This window comes from Oculina patagonica, chromosome 2, assembly GCF_052425735.1.
Source record: "Oculina patagonica isolate OP01 chromosome 2, crgOcupat, whole genome shotgun sequence".
Lineage (NCBI taxonomy): Eukaryota > Metazoa > Cnidaria > Anthozoa > Scleractinia > Oculinidae > Oculina > Oculina patagonica.
This window is the reverse complement of record NC_135759.1, coordinates 28,702,555-28,722,991: the sequence shown is the minus strand read 5'-3', so window position 1 is coordinate 28,722,991 and position 20,437 is coordinate 28,702,555. Positions and strand designations below refer to the sequence as shown.

The 20,437-nt window shown below is 39.9% G+C and overlaps 1 protein-coding gene across 1 annotated transcript in view; it reads left to right on the top strand.

Moving 5' to 3' along the window:
* The window catches only part of LOC144643925 (A disintegrin and metalloproteinase with thrombospondin motifs 6-like), a 37,690-nt gene that overhangs the window by 1,476 nt on the left and 15,777 nt on the right, over positions 1–20,437 (top strand). Inside the window, exons 3-21 of the mRNA XM_078503323.1 lie at positions 4,215–4,366; positions 4,987–5,181; positions 5,719–5,914; positions 9,274–9,359; positions 9,694–9,901; positions 10,497–10,582; positions 11,338–11,542; positions 12,679–12,827; positions 12,936–13,019; positions 14,281–14,408; positions 15,141–15,160; positions 15,282–15,387; positions 16,015–16,158; positions 16,691–16,823; positions 17,352–17,474; positions 18,168–18,343; positions 18,803–18,866; positions 19,464–19,581; positions 20,201–20,341. Of these exons, the coding sequence (XP_078359449.1) occupies positions 4,215–4,366; positions 4,987–5,181; positions 5,719–5,914; positions 9,274–9,359; positions 9,694–9,901; positions 10,497–10,582; positions 11,338–11,542; positions 12,679–12,827; positions 12,936–13,019; positions 14,281–14,408; positions 15,141–15,160; positions 15,282–15,387; positions 16,015–16,158; positions 16,691–16,823; positions 17,352–17,474; positions 18,168–18,343; positions 18,803–18,866; positions 19,464–19,581; positions 20,201–20,341 (2,514 nt within the window). The remainder of the gene's footprint in view (positions 1–4,214; positions 4,367–4,986; positions 5,182–5,718; positions 5,915–9,273; positions 9,360–9,693; positions 9,902–10,496; positions 10,583–11,337; positions 11,543–12,678; positions 12,828–12,935; positions 13,020–14,280; positions 14,409–15,140; positions 15,161–15,281; positions 15,388–16,014; positions 16,159–16,690; positions 16,824–17,351; positions 17,475–18,167; positions 18,344–18,802; positions 18,867–19,463; positions 19,582–20,200; positions 20,342–20,437) is intronic.

Below are 20,437 nucleotides of genomic sequence, written 5' to 3'. Positions count from 1 at the left end.
GTCCGTCCTTGTGTTGACCCTGGGCTTTGCAATCTCGCCGCAACAAATAAATTTTAATGCATCGCAAGACGAGTGAAGTAGAACAATCTTCCACATACAGTTGAACCCTGTTATTTCAAACCGTCAGGGGAAACAAAAAAATAGTTCGAAATAGATCTAATCGGTACTACTTCTGATAGCCTACCAAGACGATTTTAAAATACCAGTTCCTACTATTAATTATACCATGCCATAGAAAATACAGCCAATCAGAATACAGGAAAGCCGTTGTATATTCGACGGTATTCAATCCAACCTTCCCATCGTGCGCTGCGATCTTATTCTCGATGAAATTTAGTGAGCGTATTTTCTATGGCTGGCATAAATAGTACAACTTTCTCTGGTTACTATGGTCCATTCACTTGTATTTTCTTCGTATACACACTCGCCTAAAGGCTCGTGTGTATACCGAGAAAATACAAGTGACTCGTGGGATATTTCATAGTATACCACTCAAAGCGTTGCATAACTAGTATTTATTTCCGCTCTGCACTGATCTTCTAAAAATCTTTGTAAGGTGTTAAAAGACTGAACATAATATTCTCTCTTTCCACGGCAAACATCAAAGCATTACTGATCCTTTAAACTGATGGGCAGATCGCGGCTAGCTTAGCTTTCATAAAACCTCAACTTGAACCTCATTGTTTATATAAGGTAAGTTTCCAGTTTCCTACCAGATGTCACATAGGAAATTGGCCGTCTGCACGGAAGCTATTGGTGGTTCTCATATGACGTCATCACGAACAGATTACTTAACAAACTTTAAAATAATCCTACAAAGTTATTCTTTTCACAGTATTCTAGACATAATGAACATACCTTGTTACTATTGTTAGAGGCTACTAATTTTAGCGATTTTTGTGAGGAAGATTTAGGATTTTTAAACATTTTAAAAATTTAGTAATGTCGTGTAAACCAGTTTTTAATGAACATATGGCAAAGATGGAAATAAATGTTCAGTAAAGAAACAAACTCACTTGAAATTTAATGAACATTTGTGTTTCCAAAAAGACCAAAGTTACCAACATCTATTTTGTTAAGTCGACTATTTTTAATTTTGTTTATTTTGGGGGTGAGAGGAGAGGGGAGGGGATTAAATTTAATGAGTATTAAATTTGACCAAGACAAATTTTAGCGAGTACTAAATTTAGCATTTTTCGCCGAACTCGCTAAAATCGCTAAAAAAATAGTAGTCGCTGACAAAAAGTATATTTTGGTGTCGATTCGTTCAGGAGATAAAGCATTTAAAATTTGTGATATCCAGATGAACGTTTTTGCTTATTTAGTTTACTAGTTGTACAATTCTATTTGTGGGGGGTTTTTTTTTTTTTTTTTTGTTTTTTTTACAATTTTTTTGCGAACTCGGTTTTCCCCGTGGCTTTTTTTTGGTTTTTTTCTATGTAAAGGGGTTTTTGGGATCTTTTGGCTTTGCTTTACTGTGCTCTGTGATTGGTTTTGAAAACCCCGTGCCACCGATTTGACCAATCCGATGCCGAAACCAAAACCAATTGCATTGCGAATTGGTCAGGCGCATTTTCCCGCGTTTTTTTGTTGCGCTAGCTCCTGCACAACTGTGTTTAGGTTCTCATTGGTTAATCGCGTTGCCTACGTAAGTTTGTAGTGATTTGCCATTGCAATTGCTTAGCTCTAGTTTTGGCGATAAGATCGCCATTTGGCCAGTTGTTCCTTTCATAGCTATTATCATTTGAGTTTCGCTGTAACAACTTGGGTTTGGCGGCTACTACTGGATACTCCACAAAAAGAAGCGACACGACAACAACCCACAAAAACCCCAAACAAAGTTGTACCAGTAAAATTTATAAAAAAAAAAAAAAAAAAAAAAAAAAAACATATAAAAAAAAAAAACGCTCAATTCATTGGTGATTTAGTTTGAAACTGAGATACCAGTTAACATTTACATTTCTTGTGCTTGTGCTTGTGCTTGCAGTATTCCAATTTCGGTGCTTCTCGCTGCAGATACCGGAGTTAAGAGAAAAGGAAAAAAAAAAAAAAAAAAAAAAAAAAAAAAAAAACAACAGAAAACCTTCCTCTTCAATAAGCGCCGGTGCTGACAAACAATTATTCTGCGATATCCAAGATTGGGGCAGATTTTAACCTTTAACCTAACTATAATCGCAGTCGAAAAAACTATATTTAATTAAGCCCGATTACGTTGAGACTCAGGCGACTGACACATGTCTCAGGAAGTTATCATTCGTCGCACATGCCAAGCTGTTGTATATCAAGGTGCTTTGAAACGAGACGACCTTTGGACGTTGATTAATTTTTAAGTACATCATGTCCGGGTTAAAGTTAATGAGATTGTCGCCACTTGGAAAATATTTCCGGAACAATCCAGAACAAACATCATTACATCGAACGTTCTTGAAAAAAACATTACTATATGCGATTCATTATATATTCAACTCTTTCATGTATGTACCAGGCTACGTAGAAGGGTTTATACGTAGTTACAGAATTTTAAAATCCTTTTACTTGAATCCCCAAAGAAGTTCAAAACTTTTTACTGATCCAAACATTTTTTTTTTAAAAAAAAATTCACATTTTCTGATGTCGTTACCGTAGATTACATAATTATTCACCAACGCATGTACACACCTTCTCACACCCTCCCCACCCACGCAAACGCAAGCCCATTTTGGAAAAGTCATCTGAAACTGGGCTTGATTTCCGACGCCTTCTAGATCTCAAGTCCAATTTTTGTTCCTCCCCGAGAGGGAGGAGTGCGGGGTCATTTTCCCGAAAAGCGGCTGGAAATCTATCCTTTCTTGATACTCGTGCGATGACGTCGAGAGAAAATGGTCTTTGAAAATAGTGTGTTTTTACATTGTGTTATGGAAAACGTGTCGGGGAAATAATCAACTGGGTAGCCTGTGTATACAAACGACGTTTCGCAGTGTCACTTCTGGTCCCCGCTGAGGTAGATAGTCGCGTCTGTTTACTAAGCTGGGGTATGGATACCTTTATTTACCACTTACTTCCGCCCAGGGGAGTAAAGGTTAAGTCTGCATACGAACCTGGTGGCCCATCAGGCCGGAGCTTATCCCGGCTTCCGTAGCATGAAGAGACTAGGAGTATTTCTACTTCACCTGGTTGGCATGCTAGTCCATCGCAGGGTTACCCTTTAGCATTAAATTCGGGACCGTTCATTTTTTATGGAGTAGGGAGAACTGGTGGGATTTGATAGATAGTCACTGTTATATATAATGACCCCCCCTTCTTCATCGAAAAGTTTTACCTGGCCCCCCCTCGAAACCCAAATTTTTTCCGTGCCCTCCCCCCAAAATAAATTAATGAAGTGAAATTAAAATATATCGAGCCTTGTGACTAAAGAATGTATCAGTGTACAAAAATACTCCCCAAATAACTGGCATTGTCTCAACTGTTTATTGTGGATGCCGTCTGTTAGTATGGGTTCTCTGCATTTGTAACAAATGAGCTGTTGAGTTGAATTAATGGCGTTTGGTACATAACAAAGTAGGGCGGTCCGGGGGCATGCTCCCCGGAAATTGAATTTTCAGAACCTCAGGAATGTCATTTTGGGCATTCTGGAGATTTTTTTTCTTACAGAAGCCTTTTAAACATTAAAAATAAAATATGACCCCCCATACAGATCATTTTTTTTGGCTCCCCCCTTTATAGGGTGGCCCCCCCTCAAATCCCACCAGCCCCCCCCCCCCTACCTCATAATAAATGAACTGTCCCTAATCGCCGTACTCATTTATACACACCTGCTATCCCTGCCATTGATTAACAATATAACTTAATAATCTGATTAGAATCATTGCATCGCGATTGTCCGTTCGATTGATCCCGGCTTGACCTCACATGCACCAAACTCTCGGGCTTAGTTAGAACAGTCGTGTCCTGTTTGTCAAGTCAGGATTAATCTGAGCCAGGATTAACCTCAGCTTTAAGTTCAATTAGGGGACTTAATTTCTTGAGTTCTAAATTGTGCTCTTTTAACCTTGTTCAACTTTTAATCTCACACTAAAGTTAATCGGGTTTCTAACAACCGTGGCTCTATGTTCTACAGACTGTCTACTAGTGGGGAATTCCCGTTTCCAACGTAGTGGAGAGATTTCGAATAAAATCTACAATATTCCCTTGTGTTCATTGTTCCATTTCTGCTATTCTCTGATATATTTCAACAGATCACTTGATCAACTCATTAGGAGAGTTCGATATCACTTATCCGACCGAGTTAGACCATCGTGGTCAGGTGACCAACCACGTGACTACCCTTTCCAGCCATCGACGTCGTCGGCGGAGCGTAACGGAGGAGGCTGGGCCCATAATCTATCAGGTACATGTTTTCCCCCCTTTTTTTTTAATTATTATTTTGTAATTTTTTTTCCTTTTTTCTTTCCCAATTTTTTTTCTTCATTGATGCCGGACAGCCTTTTGCGCAGCCTATCCCAAAAATGAAACGAAACTGCGAATTCGGCACACCAGTGTTTGAAAGATTTGTCTTGTGATTTGCTATATTTTGGTTAAACACATGAACAAATAAAACCACGGTCTTTTGAAAGCCTTGCCAAGTAAAACTTGCTCGTGTGAAATTTACCCTAAGTTTAGAAAGTGTCGCAGAGTGTATCTAAGCCAGGCGGAGGTATGATTAAAGGAGAACAACCATGCATGTAATCCACATAGGATTGCATTAGAAGGAAGAAGCTATGAAGGCTTCCAGGTTGTCTTAACTTTTATCCAAAAAAATCACAAGCGCAATTAAACGCTGGTGCAGCAGGGGCTGCGACAAAAAGTAGTGTAACGTGTCAGTGCCTACAAGGACAAGAGGGGTTCAGGTCAGTTAGTAGACGTTTAGATCAGTCTTCAGTTCTGATATTCGTTTACAGTGCTAAAGTAAAAATTGCCTAGACAAGGGAACGTTGTGTTTAACTTTCTACATAATTCTATTTTTTGCAGGTTCAATTTAAGGGAAAGACTATCAAAATGATTCTAACAGTAAACACGAAGCTATTCGGATCAGACTTTATTATCGAGCGTTACAAGAAGGATGGAACCATTGAGAGAAAAACTGCCACGGACGTTCACTGTTATCTTGTGGGTGAGACAGAATCATTCTACACCAGTGTGGCAATAAGTGACTGCGATGGACTAGTAAGTATTGTACTCTATGTTCTTTTCATCTCTGCGAGTAACGCAGGCTCATCATTATTGTTGTGAAGTATATTAATCATCCCTGTAAAGTATAAAAGGTAAAGTCTGCATACGAGCCTAGTAGCCCTTCAGGCCGGAGCTAATCCTGGTTTCAGTAGCAAGAAGCGACTAGAAGTATTTCTACTCCCCCGTGGATGCGATGCTGTGTGGAAAGAGACACTATGAGAGTAAAGTGTCTTGCACAAGAACAGAACACAACGACCCCCGGCCCAGGGCTCCAACCCGGACCACTCGATCCAGAGTCCAGCGCACTAACCGTTAGATCACCGCGCCTCCCTGTCAAGTATGGTTTTAGGAAATCTACCTGTTATTCTCCGGGTTGTTTAGCTACTCAACTCAAACCACCCACCCTCCCCCCTCAAGTTGTTTCCATCTTCCATCGCTTTTGTTATGGTAAATGCTGCTGATTGACAGAGGTGGAAATGCGTACGAAAAATTATTTTTCTTATTATGAAATTGTTCTCTTTTTGTTCTAAGGCAGGAATCATCGATTTAGGAAATGACACAATATACATCGAGCCCGTGTTAAACACAAGCCTCATAGTCCATCGGGGCTGGACAAGGCCTGGTAGACCGCATCTTGTTTACAGAAAAGCCGTCCTGGAACGCAAAGAAAAACACAACCTGGAATTTGACGAGCTCAGAATGGGGGACTACCCCACTGGATTAAAAGGTTTGTTAACATCAGAGACTGCACTGTTTTGGATGTTTGAGCGATAACTAAATAATTTATGCTCTACAGCAAAAAAAAAAACAAAACAAAACAAACAAACAAACAAGCAAAAAAACAAAACAAACAACAAAAACTAAAAGTTGTTATGAACGATTAAAAGCATTTTGGAAAACCGACTAAAAAACTTATAAGAGACCATTTTACAGTTGTCTGCTAAGTGACCTGACCTTTGAATGGAAGTGAGGCTGGAGGTGACCTTGTCTTGATACAGACCTCACTGCTTTTGTTGTGTAAATCATGTTTTGATGCTAACTAGTGTTCATTTAAATAATAAAGCCGGGAGGTTTGTATCAATGCAAGGTTAACTTACCCTTAGCCTCACTACCATTCAAAGGCCAGGTCACTTGGCAGGCAACTGTAAAATGGTCTATTGTGGAATTCCTGGCAAAATCCACAGCAGTTAAACAGTTTTAAAATCCTTTTTGCACCAGCTTGGGTACGACAGGGGCGCATGACGGCAGCTGTACTTGCTGCCCTCTTTATAGACGATTAGTATTATAACGCACACTTTGTTGTAAAGCAAAGTTGTCAGGGAGATTAGACACTTTCAGCAAGGTTGAAAGCCTCCTTAAATTACTCCCAAGTTTCTCCTCTTTGATTAGATCGAAGTTCCGATAAAAAGAACAGGCAAATTTATTTGTTGTTTCTATTTTGCGCAAATGTGGCCCAATTATTTATAGTAGAGACCGGAACCCATCCGTCGCAGGTGGATAATCCGTCTGAGAACGAAGAAAAGCGGAAGAATGCCATTAGTTGCGCTCTTGTATAAACTCGGTTTTAGGCGATTTATCAATGGAATTAGGCATAATCCGATCTGATGCCGATTTGCCGCGCGCGGTTCGCCCTTACGGGGTGTTATTTAGCAGATCAGATCACAAGTTATTCGTTCAATAACAGATTTCATACACGCGTATACATACCAGACATGGCTAGACAAGCATTATCCGGCTAAGACGAGATCAAACCGATAATTCCAAAACTTTCCACATTATTCTTGCAACCTTTTGAGCATTTTTGTAAGGTAAAAACATTGACAATAGAAAACGCTAGCATTTTAAGAGTAAAATTTACTCGAAATAGTAAAACTGGTAACTTGATCAAATTAACTGAACGTGACCAAAGTTTTAGAACAACTTTGTAGATTTTGAGGTCTGACTGAAAAAAAAAATCGACGGGAAAAGTTTAGAGAGAGCCTTGGCAAGGAAGGTCAACAGTTTTTTGATTGTCGCTACCAGTTGCCATTTTGTGAAATTCGCGGCTTGAGGTAAAAAGAAATCGTCTGTTTTGCGCTTAATTGTCGAGAGTTTCAAAAGAACTCTCAAACTTTCAGTAGTAGTTTTGTACGAACAATCTTTGAGAATTTCAGGTAACATCAAAACGCCAAGGCGAAGAGGATTCTTCTCTCGCAGTAATTGGATAAGCTTCCTACACAGACGTTCTTATAATTGGATATCTACAAATGACCCTTGAAAAAGGTGTCGACACCTAGCTCTTTTACTCTTTAGATTGCTAAAATGCATAAAAGTTACAAAATCAGAGATCGTTTGCAACTATTAAGGCTAATTATAATCCTACACGCATTCCGCGCCCACGTAAATTACTGACATAGTAAATAGTCTAAAGCCAGGATGAGGCGTATCAGTAGTTCGTATAGTTTGATCGTCCGGGTGATGGAAATGTTGAATAGGACTGTTGTTCGAAAACCTAATCGCGGGTCTTCTTCGAGTTTGCATTCCTACAGTCTTTCCCCCCTCTCATACGCCACTGTTACTGTGATCTTAATAAAAATACCAGCCAACGAAGAATCCGTTGCATTCGGATGACCCTAAGTTACTGTTTTCTCTAGTTTGAAATCGATAGCCTAGTGCTTGCTCACTAAATTAAACACCACAGAGGCAAACTCAACGACATCCCTGAAAACAGTAGAAGAATTTTCATTGTTATGCTGCACCTCTATGGCGCACGCAGGAATACTCAGTTATGGGACGAAAAAAATTTTAGCGCATGCGAAGAAGTGCAGCAGGATGGAGGTTTCCGTCGCTGAGGGGTGGAGGGAAGGGCAAAAATAGCCTCAACCGAACTCTCGGGGCATGAATGCATATGAGAACGCCCTAAAGTCGGGGGGGGGGGGCGTATAAATACTGTGCCCAATACCTAAGGGTATTACGGGGGCCTCCGAGGGCAAAAGGTACTATGAATTTATGTAGCGCGCGAGGGCCATTTCGGTGCGGTACCAATGAAAATAGCTCACAGCTTAATAGTGCGAGGCAAGCTAGAATCGTTCTGATGTTATATACCAAAAGTAAAATGCTCAAACATTTGCGTCATCATCATCATTATCAACCTTGGGTAATAGATCATCAACGTGTCAACAAAGAAATTCTCCTTGTTGATCTTGCTACATTTGTAAGATAATGCATGTTGGGAGAATTTAAACATATATATCGCTCCATGAAATTTTTCTTTGGGATGCGTTCCCCAGAACTATTCCTTTGCCAAGGGTTGCCTAGGTCCCTAGAGAACGGGCGAGTAAAGATTTTCACATTGTGTGATACCAGAAGCTTATCCGATAACCCCTTTGGTGATATATCTAATGGAGTACAGTTAAGGACTTTCATTTGTTACAAAGCAATGGTCTGTGCCGATCAACATATTAAAACATCACCGAGTTGATATCCCCCTACTCCCTACTAGTACCATTGATATTGCCCTCCTTTCTAATTATTTGTCTTCTGAAAATACAAACGCCCTTAAATTGAGTGGAAAATGATACTTTCGCAAGCCGTAAAATGGCTTTTGTCGATTGGGCTTAAGTTCGGAAGGAAGTAAGGAGTTTCTTAAACTGTCGAGCTTACATTTGAAAGAAATGTTTATTAGTATTTAAATAATTTCATGTGAGCTTGCAAGGTTCAGCGCTATACGTTTGTTTTCGGAGATGCGTGGGATTCAGTGCAAGATATAGTTAGTTTTTAAAGGTCGGCACACACTAGGGGACTTGTCGCAGGGACTTGCTTCGGGGACCAGTCCCCTAGTGTGTACTCGTATTTTGCATTGAAATTCTAGTCGCAGGGACCACATTATTGGTCCCTGCGACTAGTCCCACGAATTAAGCTGGTTTGATTTCTGGGACTAGTCGCAGGGACCAATAGTCCCACAAATTTCCGCCACTCTCATTCAGTTATTCTAAACGTAGCCATCGAGTGTGGCTAGCTGAGGGAGATATTCAGTGATGTTTGCCGTTGGTCGGTACATGAACACACACTGTTGATATCTACGCATATTACTAAACTTTTTTGTAGTTGACGGAGAATCGAGTCACGATGCAGCTGCTCGAATTGAAAGCTCTTACATTACAATGAATAACTACGCAGACCGGGCGATAAAGGTGAATATTTACACTTCTTGATATCATTTTATGTTATTTTTTACTTTCTACCTGTCCAAACAAATTCAATGATTTTATCGATTGATTGAGTGTGTGAATGAATAAGTGAGTGGGTGACTGTAATCAATCAATCAATCAATCAATCAATCAATCAATCAATCATTCAGTCAGTCAGACAGCCAGCAGTCAAAAGTCAGTCAGTCAGTCAGTCAGTCAGTCAGTCAGTCAGTCAGTCAGTCAGTCAGTCAATCAATCAATCAAAAGTAATAGAAGAGAGTGATTGCACAAAAAACAACGTCATGCTTAATATGTATTCTATTTTCTTTAATAACAGCTTTACTTTGTTGACGAAGGAAAGGAATCATTTTTCCAACTCTTGGAAAGGGGGGAATGGCAGAACGTAGATACTTTTACAAGTCATAACTGGGTAGCGAGAGACTTTGATTCCGGCAAACAACTCTTCATCAACAGTAAAAAGACTTATACTCCCCCACACGGCACCTCGCTCAGAAGACGAGGCCATGCTAACGTCACCATACCACGTGAGTAACATGTAGCCTGTGCACCCCCCCCCCCTCCCCCCTCTCCCCGCTATCGAGTGGGCGGCTGTACACAGACTCAGTAACGAAGTAATGGCCATGGTCAAGGAACGATATTACAACAGAAAATAGATGTGCCATAATTTAATTTCATAATTCAAATATGGCGCATCTGTCCTGTAGAGAAATTTCTCCCTTAAAAATTCACCTTAAACTAAAACTTTATATTTATCAAGACAAAAGTTCTCATTCATTCATTCATTCATTCATTCATTCATTCATTCATTCATTCATTCATTCATTCATTCATTCATTCATTCATTCATTCATTCATTCATTCATTCATTCATTCTTTCATTCATTCTTTCATTCATTCACTATTACATCAGAAAAAAACATGCCATCTTCTCTTTAAGTCTAGTAGGGGTTCCATCCAGATCAAGAAACCATCGGACACGAGAATCCATGCTTGTCTGACATAAATTCTTCAATCGTGCGAACAATCCATTCCAAGCTATTTTTAATCGTACAATTTTATTTTCTGGTTACCTGTAGATCCCCAAATTCTTCCTTAACGTTAATGCTTTGCTTTTTTCAGCTGGACTAAAGCTTCCTGCAGCCACAAAGCCCGCTGATCCTAACAGTCACATAACATTTATCAACAAATCAAATCGTTTTGTGAGGGTAAGGCCAGTGACATGTCTTGTGTATTCGATCGGACCAAGTTGTCTCTTGTCCAAATAAAAAAAAATCTAGTAAACTGTTGGTCGTCCCTTTAATTCCCAGAAAAGATCAGCATGCGATTTAATTCTTCCATCAATATCATTACTTTGTCAAACATACAGTTGATATGGCGAATCATCAGCCGGAGGGAAATTGTTTTGACATCCCACAAGTAACCTTGAAGAAAATACATGTAATCTGTTAGGGAAATCATCTACTTTTCCCATTATAAAAAAAAGTTTAAGCTTTATTATTCTGTACCCCCCAACGGCTATGACCTGTTCTCCGAATGGGCTCCTTCACAGCCGTCAAGCGCAAAAATCCCAACGGATTTCAAGAGTTTGAAGAGAAAATATGTCAGGCATCAGTAAGAAAACGTTATAAAAAGAACAGTGGTAAACTAAATGATTTTATGAACTGTTGAACGTATAAATAAATCCCTGCGGCCCCCCGCGGGCCCCAAAACCCCGGAAATCCGTTGCCCCTTGCCACGCCCCCGAGGGCCGCTTAACGAGAGTTGACTGTAATCAGAAACACAGCTTTTGTTCCCGGCCCAGCTTTATTTTCCTTATTTCCCTTGTTCCCAATTATAACATGGCCATGTTCCCTTTTTCCCTGAAACCCCTGGGAGGGGCTTTTTGGTTGAAACTTCGGATCTTACTCATGCTTTTATCTGTGTCAAATTTTCAGTTTTGTTCTTTGTTTTTTTTTTTCAGTTGTACTACATCGAGGAAGGCGAAACGATCTTCTTCTACAATCTTTCCCCAGGGCAGGAAATGGCGGTGAACACGTATTCTTCCCACATATGGTTTGTCCGTGACCTCGACACAAGCAAACAACTACTTGTTAATGGTCATAAAGAGTATTCGCCGAAGAAATCGGATATTTCTCATCGGATACGAGTTTTCATCACTGTACCAAGTTCGTGATAGTATTGTTGTACAATAAATAAACTGCTTAAAGTGCCTATACTAAGGTTAGTTATCGTGTAATGGGGGCTGTTTGCACTGACGATCTAGGCCTAATGTTGATAATGATGATGATTACGTCGTGGTCACACTTTGTGATTTACTTGCGTTGTTGAACTTTTATACCGGTAGTACTTCAATTTGCTAACGGACACGACGTGATTGGAAAGTTGAGATTTCTTTTTCAAATATTGGTCATTGTAGTATTTAGCTTTGTATTATATCCTCTTGGCCCAAAACAATTTCACAGAACAATTGAAGTTTAATCGGCGATCTGACAGAAGGAGTCAAAGGAATCTTTTAATAGCACCGGGGGAATTGGAATGGCAGTAACTGTAATCTAGGAAGAGTTGCATGAGTCCTAATATTGCCAGTAGCTAAATACTACAAATTCCAAAGTTAAGAGACTGCACTGATGTGCCTTCGCAATTGTAGCCGCGCTTGAGGTGACTGATGTAATAACGGATGGTATTGACCCTGAGTTTGAGTAGCCAATCGGGCCGTCCGCAAAGCGTTATTCACTGACATAACGTACCAACTAAAAATGGTTGAAAGAGAATTCAGATTTTCACCCCGAAAACGCCGGAACTACCCTGCAAAAATAGAGAAGAGAAGGCCTGCTATCCAATACCCAAGCTTTATTTCCAAATGGCCTATGCTATGCAAATCGTCATCGTTATCATTCACTTAAAAAGAGGAAAACCCATTTGTATTAGGAGCACATTTTGTAATTCAACAACCGCAGCTAATGCAGAACTGTATCAATACCACGCAGTTTAGCTATAGAGCCGCGCTGTAAGGCCCAGAAACGCGATTTATCTCTGCAAGAAAATTTGTAATCTGCGCAAAAATTGCAAAGCGTGGTCACCTCTTCCATTGATACATTCGGTATCTATAAAATGGAGTTCCACTTCTCCATCAAGCCAGCTTGCAAAAACAACCTCATTTGGGACTGACCCCACGACTGACTAAAGGAAATTCGGGTGCTTTCGTACGCTAACAGCAAGCTCACTGTTTTAATTTTGTTAGTTACGTTAAAGCTAGTTTTTCAACAGTTTATAACACAAATGTGTGTTATCCTTTCCATAGGTACGATTTCTCTTCCCGATATGAAATTTCCCGCCATGCTTAAATCGAAGCCAAAGTACATCGAAGTGATGGCAACCGCTGACAGCTCAGTAGTGCTGTTTCATGGCAAAGAGAAATCGGAAAAATACATCTTAACATTGATGAACATTGTAAGTAGTCTAGGTTACGGTATGTCTTCTACCTGAAATTTAATTTTGTGCTTAGAACATTGTGTCCTTACACTATAGCTAGAATTTTGTTTTGTTTACTTGTCACAGGTCTCCAGAATATTTCAACACAAGTCTATTGGTGCTCCTATTTACTTTGTTGTTGTAAAACTTGTTCTTCTGGAGAAAGATCCGGTAAGACTGGTTTAATTTGCTTTTTAGAAAGTGGAAATGCGTTTGCAAGGGAGAAGTTGTAGATAGACATTCAGGTTATCTGTGTGTACGTAACCAGGAATATTATAAGGTGAAACCAGAAGTTTTTTACAAGAGGCAGCACTTTTGTGAAATGCGTGTTTCGGGTGCGACGGCCCGGGATTGAGTCGTTATGCAAGCGATGAGAACACCATATTTCGAGCATCGCGTCGAACCTTCAGGTCGCTTGAAATTGATGCTGAGAAAAAAATCAATTCCAAGTATATAGCACTAGTCATTCAACGAACTAATTAATTTTGTAACTGACTAGTTACTGAGCTCCCCAGAAAAAATGAGACGTAGCTAAAATAAGATGCGGCTAAAATAAGACGCAAATTAGAGCCATTTATACAAGTTTTCGCCAGCCCCGACAAGTTAGACTCGTAGAGCTTGTGCAAATTGGGCAGTATGCCTCGGGTATGGCTTTTTAAGTCGGTTTCCATGGTGAAATGGTATAATTAATTCATGGCTACCGCGCAATGAGGGTCTGCAAAGAGGCGAGTGAACATTGTAGCAGGAGGAGGAGGAGGAGGAACTTGTTTTTGGTTCCAAAGATATTTTTCGATACGGCTTATAAAACGCAATTTCGCTGTCACTGACGGGAAAAGTATAACCAAAAGCTCCAGCTGGATCTCGAGCTGTTCGTGCCGCTCTTTGTTTCGCTTTTTTCAACCATCTTGGTGTTGTTGGCAGGAAGACTGACGGCAATTGTCTCAGCCATCATGCCCAATAACTGTTGTCGTCTTTGTCTAGACGCGAACAAGTCAATGACCCGTTTTAACGAGCAATTTCAATTCAAGTCGTAATGCATGGTCCCTCAAAATTTTGCAGTGCTCGCAAAATTAGGCTTCTACTTCTGCTTGGGTGCTCGTTGCTCGTGGTTGCATATTTTTACAACTGTTCGCATGCTCGGTTTTTAGTGGATGTAGGTTTTTGAAAAGTGCTCGTTGCTCGGAAGGCTAACTTTTGTCGACAATGCTCGTGCTCGCAAAGAAAAACGCTGTGCTCGCATGCTCGCTAATGCTCGCAAAGACCATTCGATACCCCTAAAAATGTCCAGCTTAAAACCCTGGTCTAAATTAAGCCGCGTCTTGTTTAAGACGTTTCTTGTTTTAGTCGCGAGGCGAGATGTTTTAGTCGCGAGCCAACTATATGGCAGTTCGTGTCTTATTTTTTCTCGTATTATTGCTATCTTTTATCTCAGAAAGAAATCAAAATTGAGGGTAAACCGATGGCTAGCTTAACAAGTGTGTGCTACTGGGGCCACAAAACGCGGAAAGGCTTTGATAAAATTAACAAGGATTACTACGACCAGACTGTTTTTTTAACAAGGTATGACCTTTTCAGTTAATTTTTTTTCCGCTTTTTTTTAAAAAAATGTTGAGGGGCGTGTGGTGTGTGCAACACCTACCTAAGAGAAAATAAGTTTTACTTTTGTTTTTAATCATAAATCATGTTGAGTGAACGATTAAAATATCTTACAAGATCTTATAAGACCTTTAATTTTAAAAAACTCCCTGGAAAACGTTTGATTCTAAATAAAGTTATGAAGGAAAACGATTCTTTTCATTGATTTTCTCCAATTAATAGCTGTCGACAAGTAGTCCCTCCCCTCAGTTCTCCCTCCCCTCTCCCGCCTGCATTGGATCGTAACACTACAACATCGGTAAATTATGGGCAGTATAAACTACATGCGACGCGAGCTTATAGCCCTCATACAACTTCTTAGTTGATGTGATTTTAGCCTACACCCAGGGGGGCGGATCTAGGGGGGGGGGGGGGGGGTGCGCACCCTCCCACTCTAAGATGACAGGCGGCATTCTAATACAACTGGTATTCTGCAAAAAAAGTCAGTTACGCCATTCCTTAGTGGTGCACCCCTGCCCAAGAAAAATTCTGCATTCGCTCCTGATACCGGATGTTCGGTTAGTTTGGGGAGCAGTGCCAACTCCCCAATGCCGTTTTTTGCGCTGCTTTCCAACTAACCGAGAGACTGGAACAGGCTTATGTGACAATTTTTTTTGTTAATGTTCTTGTTTTCTTTTTGTTCCTTCTTTTTCCCAGAAAGGACTTCGGACCATCAGGTAACAACTTTTTTTGGTTTGTATTGTATTTATGATTGAGTTGTAAATCTGATTGGCTGATAACATAAAATTATGCGAACGATAAAAAAAATAATCAAGCAATCAAAATCTTGACCTGCAGGCTATGCCCCAGTTCATGGCATGTGTTACCGAATACGAAGCTGCACCCTGAACGAAGAAGATGGATTCACGTCATCATTTATCATCGCTCATGAGACCGGACATACGTAAGTGTACAACTTTGCCATGACGTCAAGGCTCACTCGAATTAGTATGAAAAATTCTTAACTTTTTAAAGGCCATAAATTAGAAGCAATTAGTCTTCTTTCTTGCCTGTTTTGGGCGGCAAATAGCTACTTGAACCCCTCTTGTATTAAAAAAGTATACGGCACAGGAAAAACGGAATGAATTGAATGCATAGCGAAAATGGCCTGTTTTGCCTGTTTTTTTTTTTTGTTTTTTTTTTTTTGACAAAAAGAAGGGTAGGTATGGTGCGCACAGAACTCACTGACGAAAATGTCGTTTTTAAAAATAAGTAATCAAATCGATAACAATTTTTTTATTTGTGATTAAAAGTATTAAGAGTAGCAAGCGTTAGGCGTCATATAACAATCGTTTGATTATAAATTGCTTTTAATCGGGCAGCATCATGAATAGAACTGTTAACAGAAGAAAGCAATGTCGCTTTATTAATAAGGTAGCAGCTAGCGAAAACTAGTCACAAGTTTTGCATTTCCTCACTGAAAAAATTTGCTCACAGTCGATTCTAATTATCATAGACCTTTTATTTCCTTCGAGATACTTCGAGGAATTAAAAAGCAATACAGCAAATGATATTGTCTTTTTGTTCGCAGATTAGGAATGGAACACGATGGAGTCAATAACAACTGCTCTAAAGACGTTATCAAGGGAAGCATTATGGCGCCTCTGGTGCGATCTCGATTTGACCGGTTTTACTGGTCTTCTTGTAGTCGCAGAGATCTTTTAACAAAACTTAAGTAAGTCAAACGATGATAGAAATATAGGAAAGTACGAACGTCAGTGTCACGCTTTTGGCAATTGAAAGTTGTCTCTTATGGAAATTTCTTCATTGGCTTAGTTATTTCGAGATCCGCTTTCGTTCGTCTGTTCACAAATCTTTTATTTTATCGGCCAATACTGCCATAGCTTATCCCGGTTTCTCTAGCATTAAGCGGATACGAATATTTCTACTCCCCCCCCCCCCCTGAATGGGATGCTAGTCCATCACAGGGTACCCCTCCCAGCATTATGTCGCCGGTACCCATTTATACACCTGGGTGGAGAGAGGCACTATGAGAGTTAAGTGACTTGCCCAACAACACAACACAGTTACCCTGGCCAGGGCTCATAAATGTCTTGTTTATAACTAAGAAGAAAAGAAGCGGCTGTGAAGAGACTTCACGTACGTGGTTATTCGCTCTAAACACAAAAAAGTGTGTGGCATGTTATCATGCGAAAAGGGTGGCCAGCTAACAGCACTTCTGTTTTATTTCTTCTCTTTATTTTTAGAGCCCTATGGTGTTTAGATGACGTTCCGTTCAGAAATCAAATTCCTTATTTGAAAAAACTTCCAGGTCAGATTTACACCATTGACATGCAATGTCAGCACAACTTTGGCAAAAATACCAGGTTCTGTAGCGGGGTAAGGCTTCAATTTAACTCTTCTCTTTCCATGGTTTAGCAAATCGGATCCAGTCAGAAAAAAACAATTACTGTTTTAGATCGATAACTGACTCAGCCTGCGGTTTTCGTCAAGTACATGAACCAGGGTGGGGCTTTTTAGCGGCAAAAGCATGGGCGCAGACTTTCTCACATTTGAAACATCTCTTGGTAAAATCAATACCGGAATAAACCCAGTGTTGTTGTACGATATGGGTTCGTTGTGCTTTTGCTTGTTACATCCATGTCCTCGCTTCTGAATACTTTAGCAAAAGAGTAGGCACAGGAAAAACAGTAAAACTGTTCTATCTTGAAACATTAGGCGTTTTTATGCTATATTTTTGATTGACAATTAAAATTGAATACCCCTCGTTCCCTGTTCCTCAAGCGAAATGACAGCAAATAAGTATCCGTAAAAAAAATTTAACAGGTTACCAGCATCCACAAGCCACTTCAGACGTTTTGTACACCTAGGGCATTTGAAGCAATTATCTTTATTCATACTTGATAGATGAAACGCGACCCTTGTGTGGAGCTCTGGTGTAGCCGCTTGTCTTATTCCACGTACAATAACCGCTACTGTCAGACAAGACGGACTGCTGCTCTGGAAGGAACAAAATGCGGGGTGAATAAGGTAGGAAGAGTATCATGTCACTGTTCATACACGTAAACTTGCACTTTATTCCAGTCACGAGTTTTAAAAAACTCAGCTTAAAATCAAACGTGCATTTCTGGTCATAATCCGTAAGCCGTCGTGGCTCTCGTGTTGGTACAAGAGGTTGGTTACCCCACCACATAATTTATTTCATTAAAATCTACTATATCCTTTGCTATATGCGGAAAAGAGACGACGCCCTTTCCTACGGAAAGCAAAAAAAAAAAACAAACGTCTGAACGCAGGCTAATATTAGAAAATAACAATAATCCACAGGATACGCGTTTTTGTGTCCATTACGCTTTTATATATTGTTACATTGGAGACCTGTTGTATAATCCATGTAGGTAGATTAAACACAGGTTATGTCGACAATCATTACTTGCATGCAATCATAGTACTATATATGTGTCATAATCCAAAATTTATCTTTGACACTTTGGGTAGAAATTGATGTTAGGGCTTTTCAATCTCCTCAGTAAACATACATTGTCCTTTTCGATAGACAAAAGAAGTTAACCTTAAAAGAACCTAACAACTTAAACATACAGACTGATAAGAAGCCGCCTCGAAAAGATTGGCCATTCAAGCTGATAATAGCGGTCCAGTTTCTTTCAGTATTCTCTAAATTTCACTCATATACTCACATCGTTTTTGTTTTGTGTTTGTTAGTGGTGTCGGCTCGGAAGATGTGTCTCAATGGACGATGCAGATTTTTCTATTCCTCTTCCTCGTCCGACAATAACACCAATACACGGCGGGTGGAGTGGCTGGAGTGAGCTGAGTGAATGCTCCCGGTCATGTGGTGTAGGGGTCCGGTACAAAACGAGAAAGTGCAACAACCCTGTGTAAGTCACTACAGTTACATTTGATAGTTACACTGAAGGCTCGTACCCAGACGTCGTTTGGAAGATTATCCGTTGAGAAGAGATTGGATACCAGTAATAGGGACACTCAGTATGATTCCCATCACGCTCACACGTTTTGCATAACTAGTATCCAGTACCCCTCAACCGAAACCACACAAATAAGGACTGGAGGCGAATGTGATTACCTTTATAATAAACAATTTTTGAGTTATCATTTGTGCGTTTCAAAATCATAGGTGCTCTACCAGGTCTTGTTTTTAAACAACGGTAAATGGATATCAAAAATAACGTAATGTACTAAGAATGGGGAATGGCCTCTGATTCCAACCTTTAATTAACCAGTCCTTAGCAAAATTATGGTTTCTTAAGAATATATAGTTTCTTTACGGTTTTACTCACTTGGTTGCAAATCTAACTGAAAAAATATTCTGTTTTCAGACCTAAAGATTATGGAAGGCCCTGCGCGGGCAAGGAAATTAAATTTGAACTTTGTAACTTTATGGTAAGTGAATACCTTTTATTTATTTTATTGAGAACATCATGATAGCCATGCACTGGGTACTTTTAAAAGACTATAAAACTGTTAAAAAGCAACGTTTAGACAAATGAGTGGTGCGCATTCACATTCCTTGCTATCATCATTTGCAAGAAAAGTTAACACCGTCTTGGTTAAGAATGTCATTTTAGACAATGACGCCTTGAGTCTACCATCTCTCCCTGAACAATGTTGTCTTAATATCAGGATTACATTCAAACCTATAAGCAACAACTTTGAAAGGGAAAGGTGGTAGGAGGGGGTCAGAATGAAAAGAATTTGTTTAATTTTCCAGCTAAGGCACGGTTTTTGCAAGTGGTTGTAATTATTTGGCTATAGCCCAGCAATGTGTGATCTATGCTTTGATTATAAATTATGCTCTAATACTCGTGAACAGCGGACATGCAACATTTGGACATTGAACTCCTTTATAAAAATGTAACTTTAAATTCCCCTTTTCAACGCCAATCACATGTATGGGTATGAAGTTATTGGGGTTGTACAGGTCTTCATTGTGATTAACCAAGCCATCGCTTACCCTAATTTTGTTGATGTTTGCATTAGGACTGCCCTGGTCAGCTGTTAACATTTGAGCAATCACGGAATGAACAGTGCAAGAGACGCGGGCCTTTGTCATCACCAGAAATTACCGGACTGTGGTCTTCATATGATATTTTTAAAGGTGAGGACTTTAGGTTATACCAACGGATATTCAAAAACAAAGCTGATATTGTCCATTAGACATAGACCAAAACTTCAAAAACCGTCCAAAACATCAGAATAAAGAGATAAATAATTTTTGTTTTTCTGGGTGCCGTGAAAAAACCTCTAAAACGGACACGCGCGGCACCAACTGTCCGTCTTATGGGAGTTTAGTAACAGTAAAATGACTGAAAAACGGCAGGGAAGGGACCAACACTAGGTGTCCAAAAAAAACACTAGGTGTCCGTCTTATAGAGGTGTCCGTTAAGAGAGAGAGTCGACTGTATAAGTCGTTAATTCCCTTTCTAGACCTTGTAAGGGTTAATTAATGGTTTATGTAATTTTGGTGGCAGTCCGTTCCAAAGAACAGCCCCGGAATAACGAAAAATGCGTTTCCATAACGCGTGATGTCAATTCGGGCTTTTAAGGCTTAAAAAAGTAGATGTATCAAACATCAAACTTTTGATGCGGTGGCCTATTCCAACCATATAAACCTGTGCAATGAGCCATCGGTACAACATACTGTACCCTACATGCATCTCCTTATCTTTCTTGTTTCCTTTGGATCACTGTTAAACTGTTTTTTCCTTGTATCACAGCTAATATTGACTGTGACTTTGAGACCGACATGTGCGGATGGACAAATGATCCTCATGATAATTACGACTGGACGCACCATAGGGGCCGTACTCCTACAGCTGGTACGGGCCCCTCCACAGACCACACCAAAGGAACGCAAGGTGGGAAACACCTATTTAGGTCCGGCAAAACGAAGAAACATGTTGCAAACATGTTTCCATAATTGTTTCCTCGTTTTGCCTTGCTTCCATGCCGCG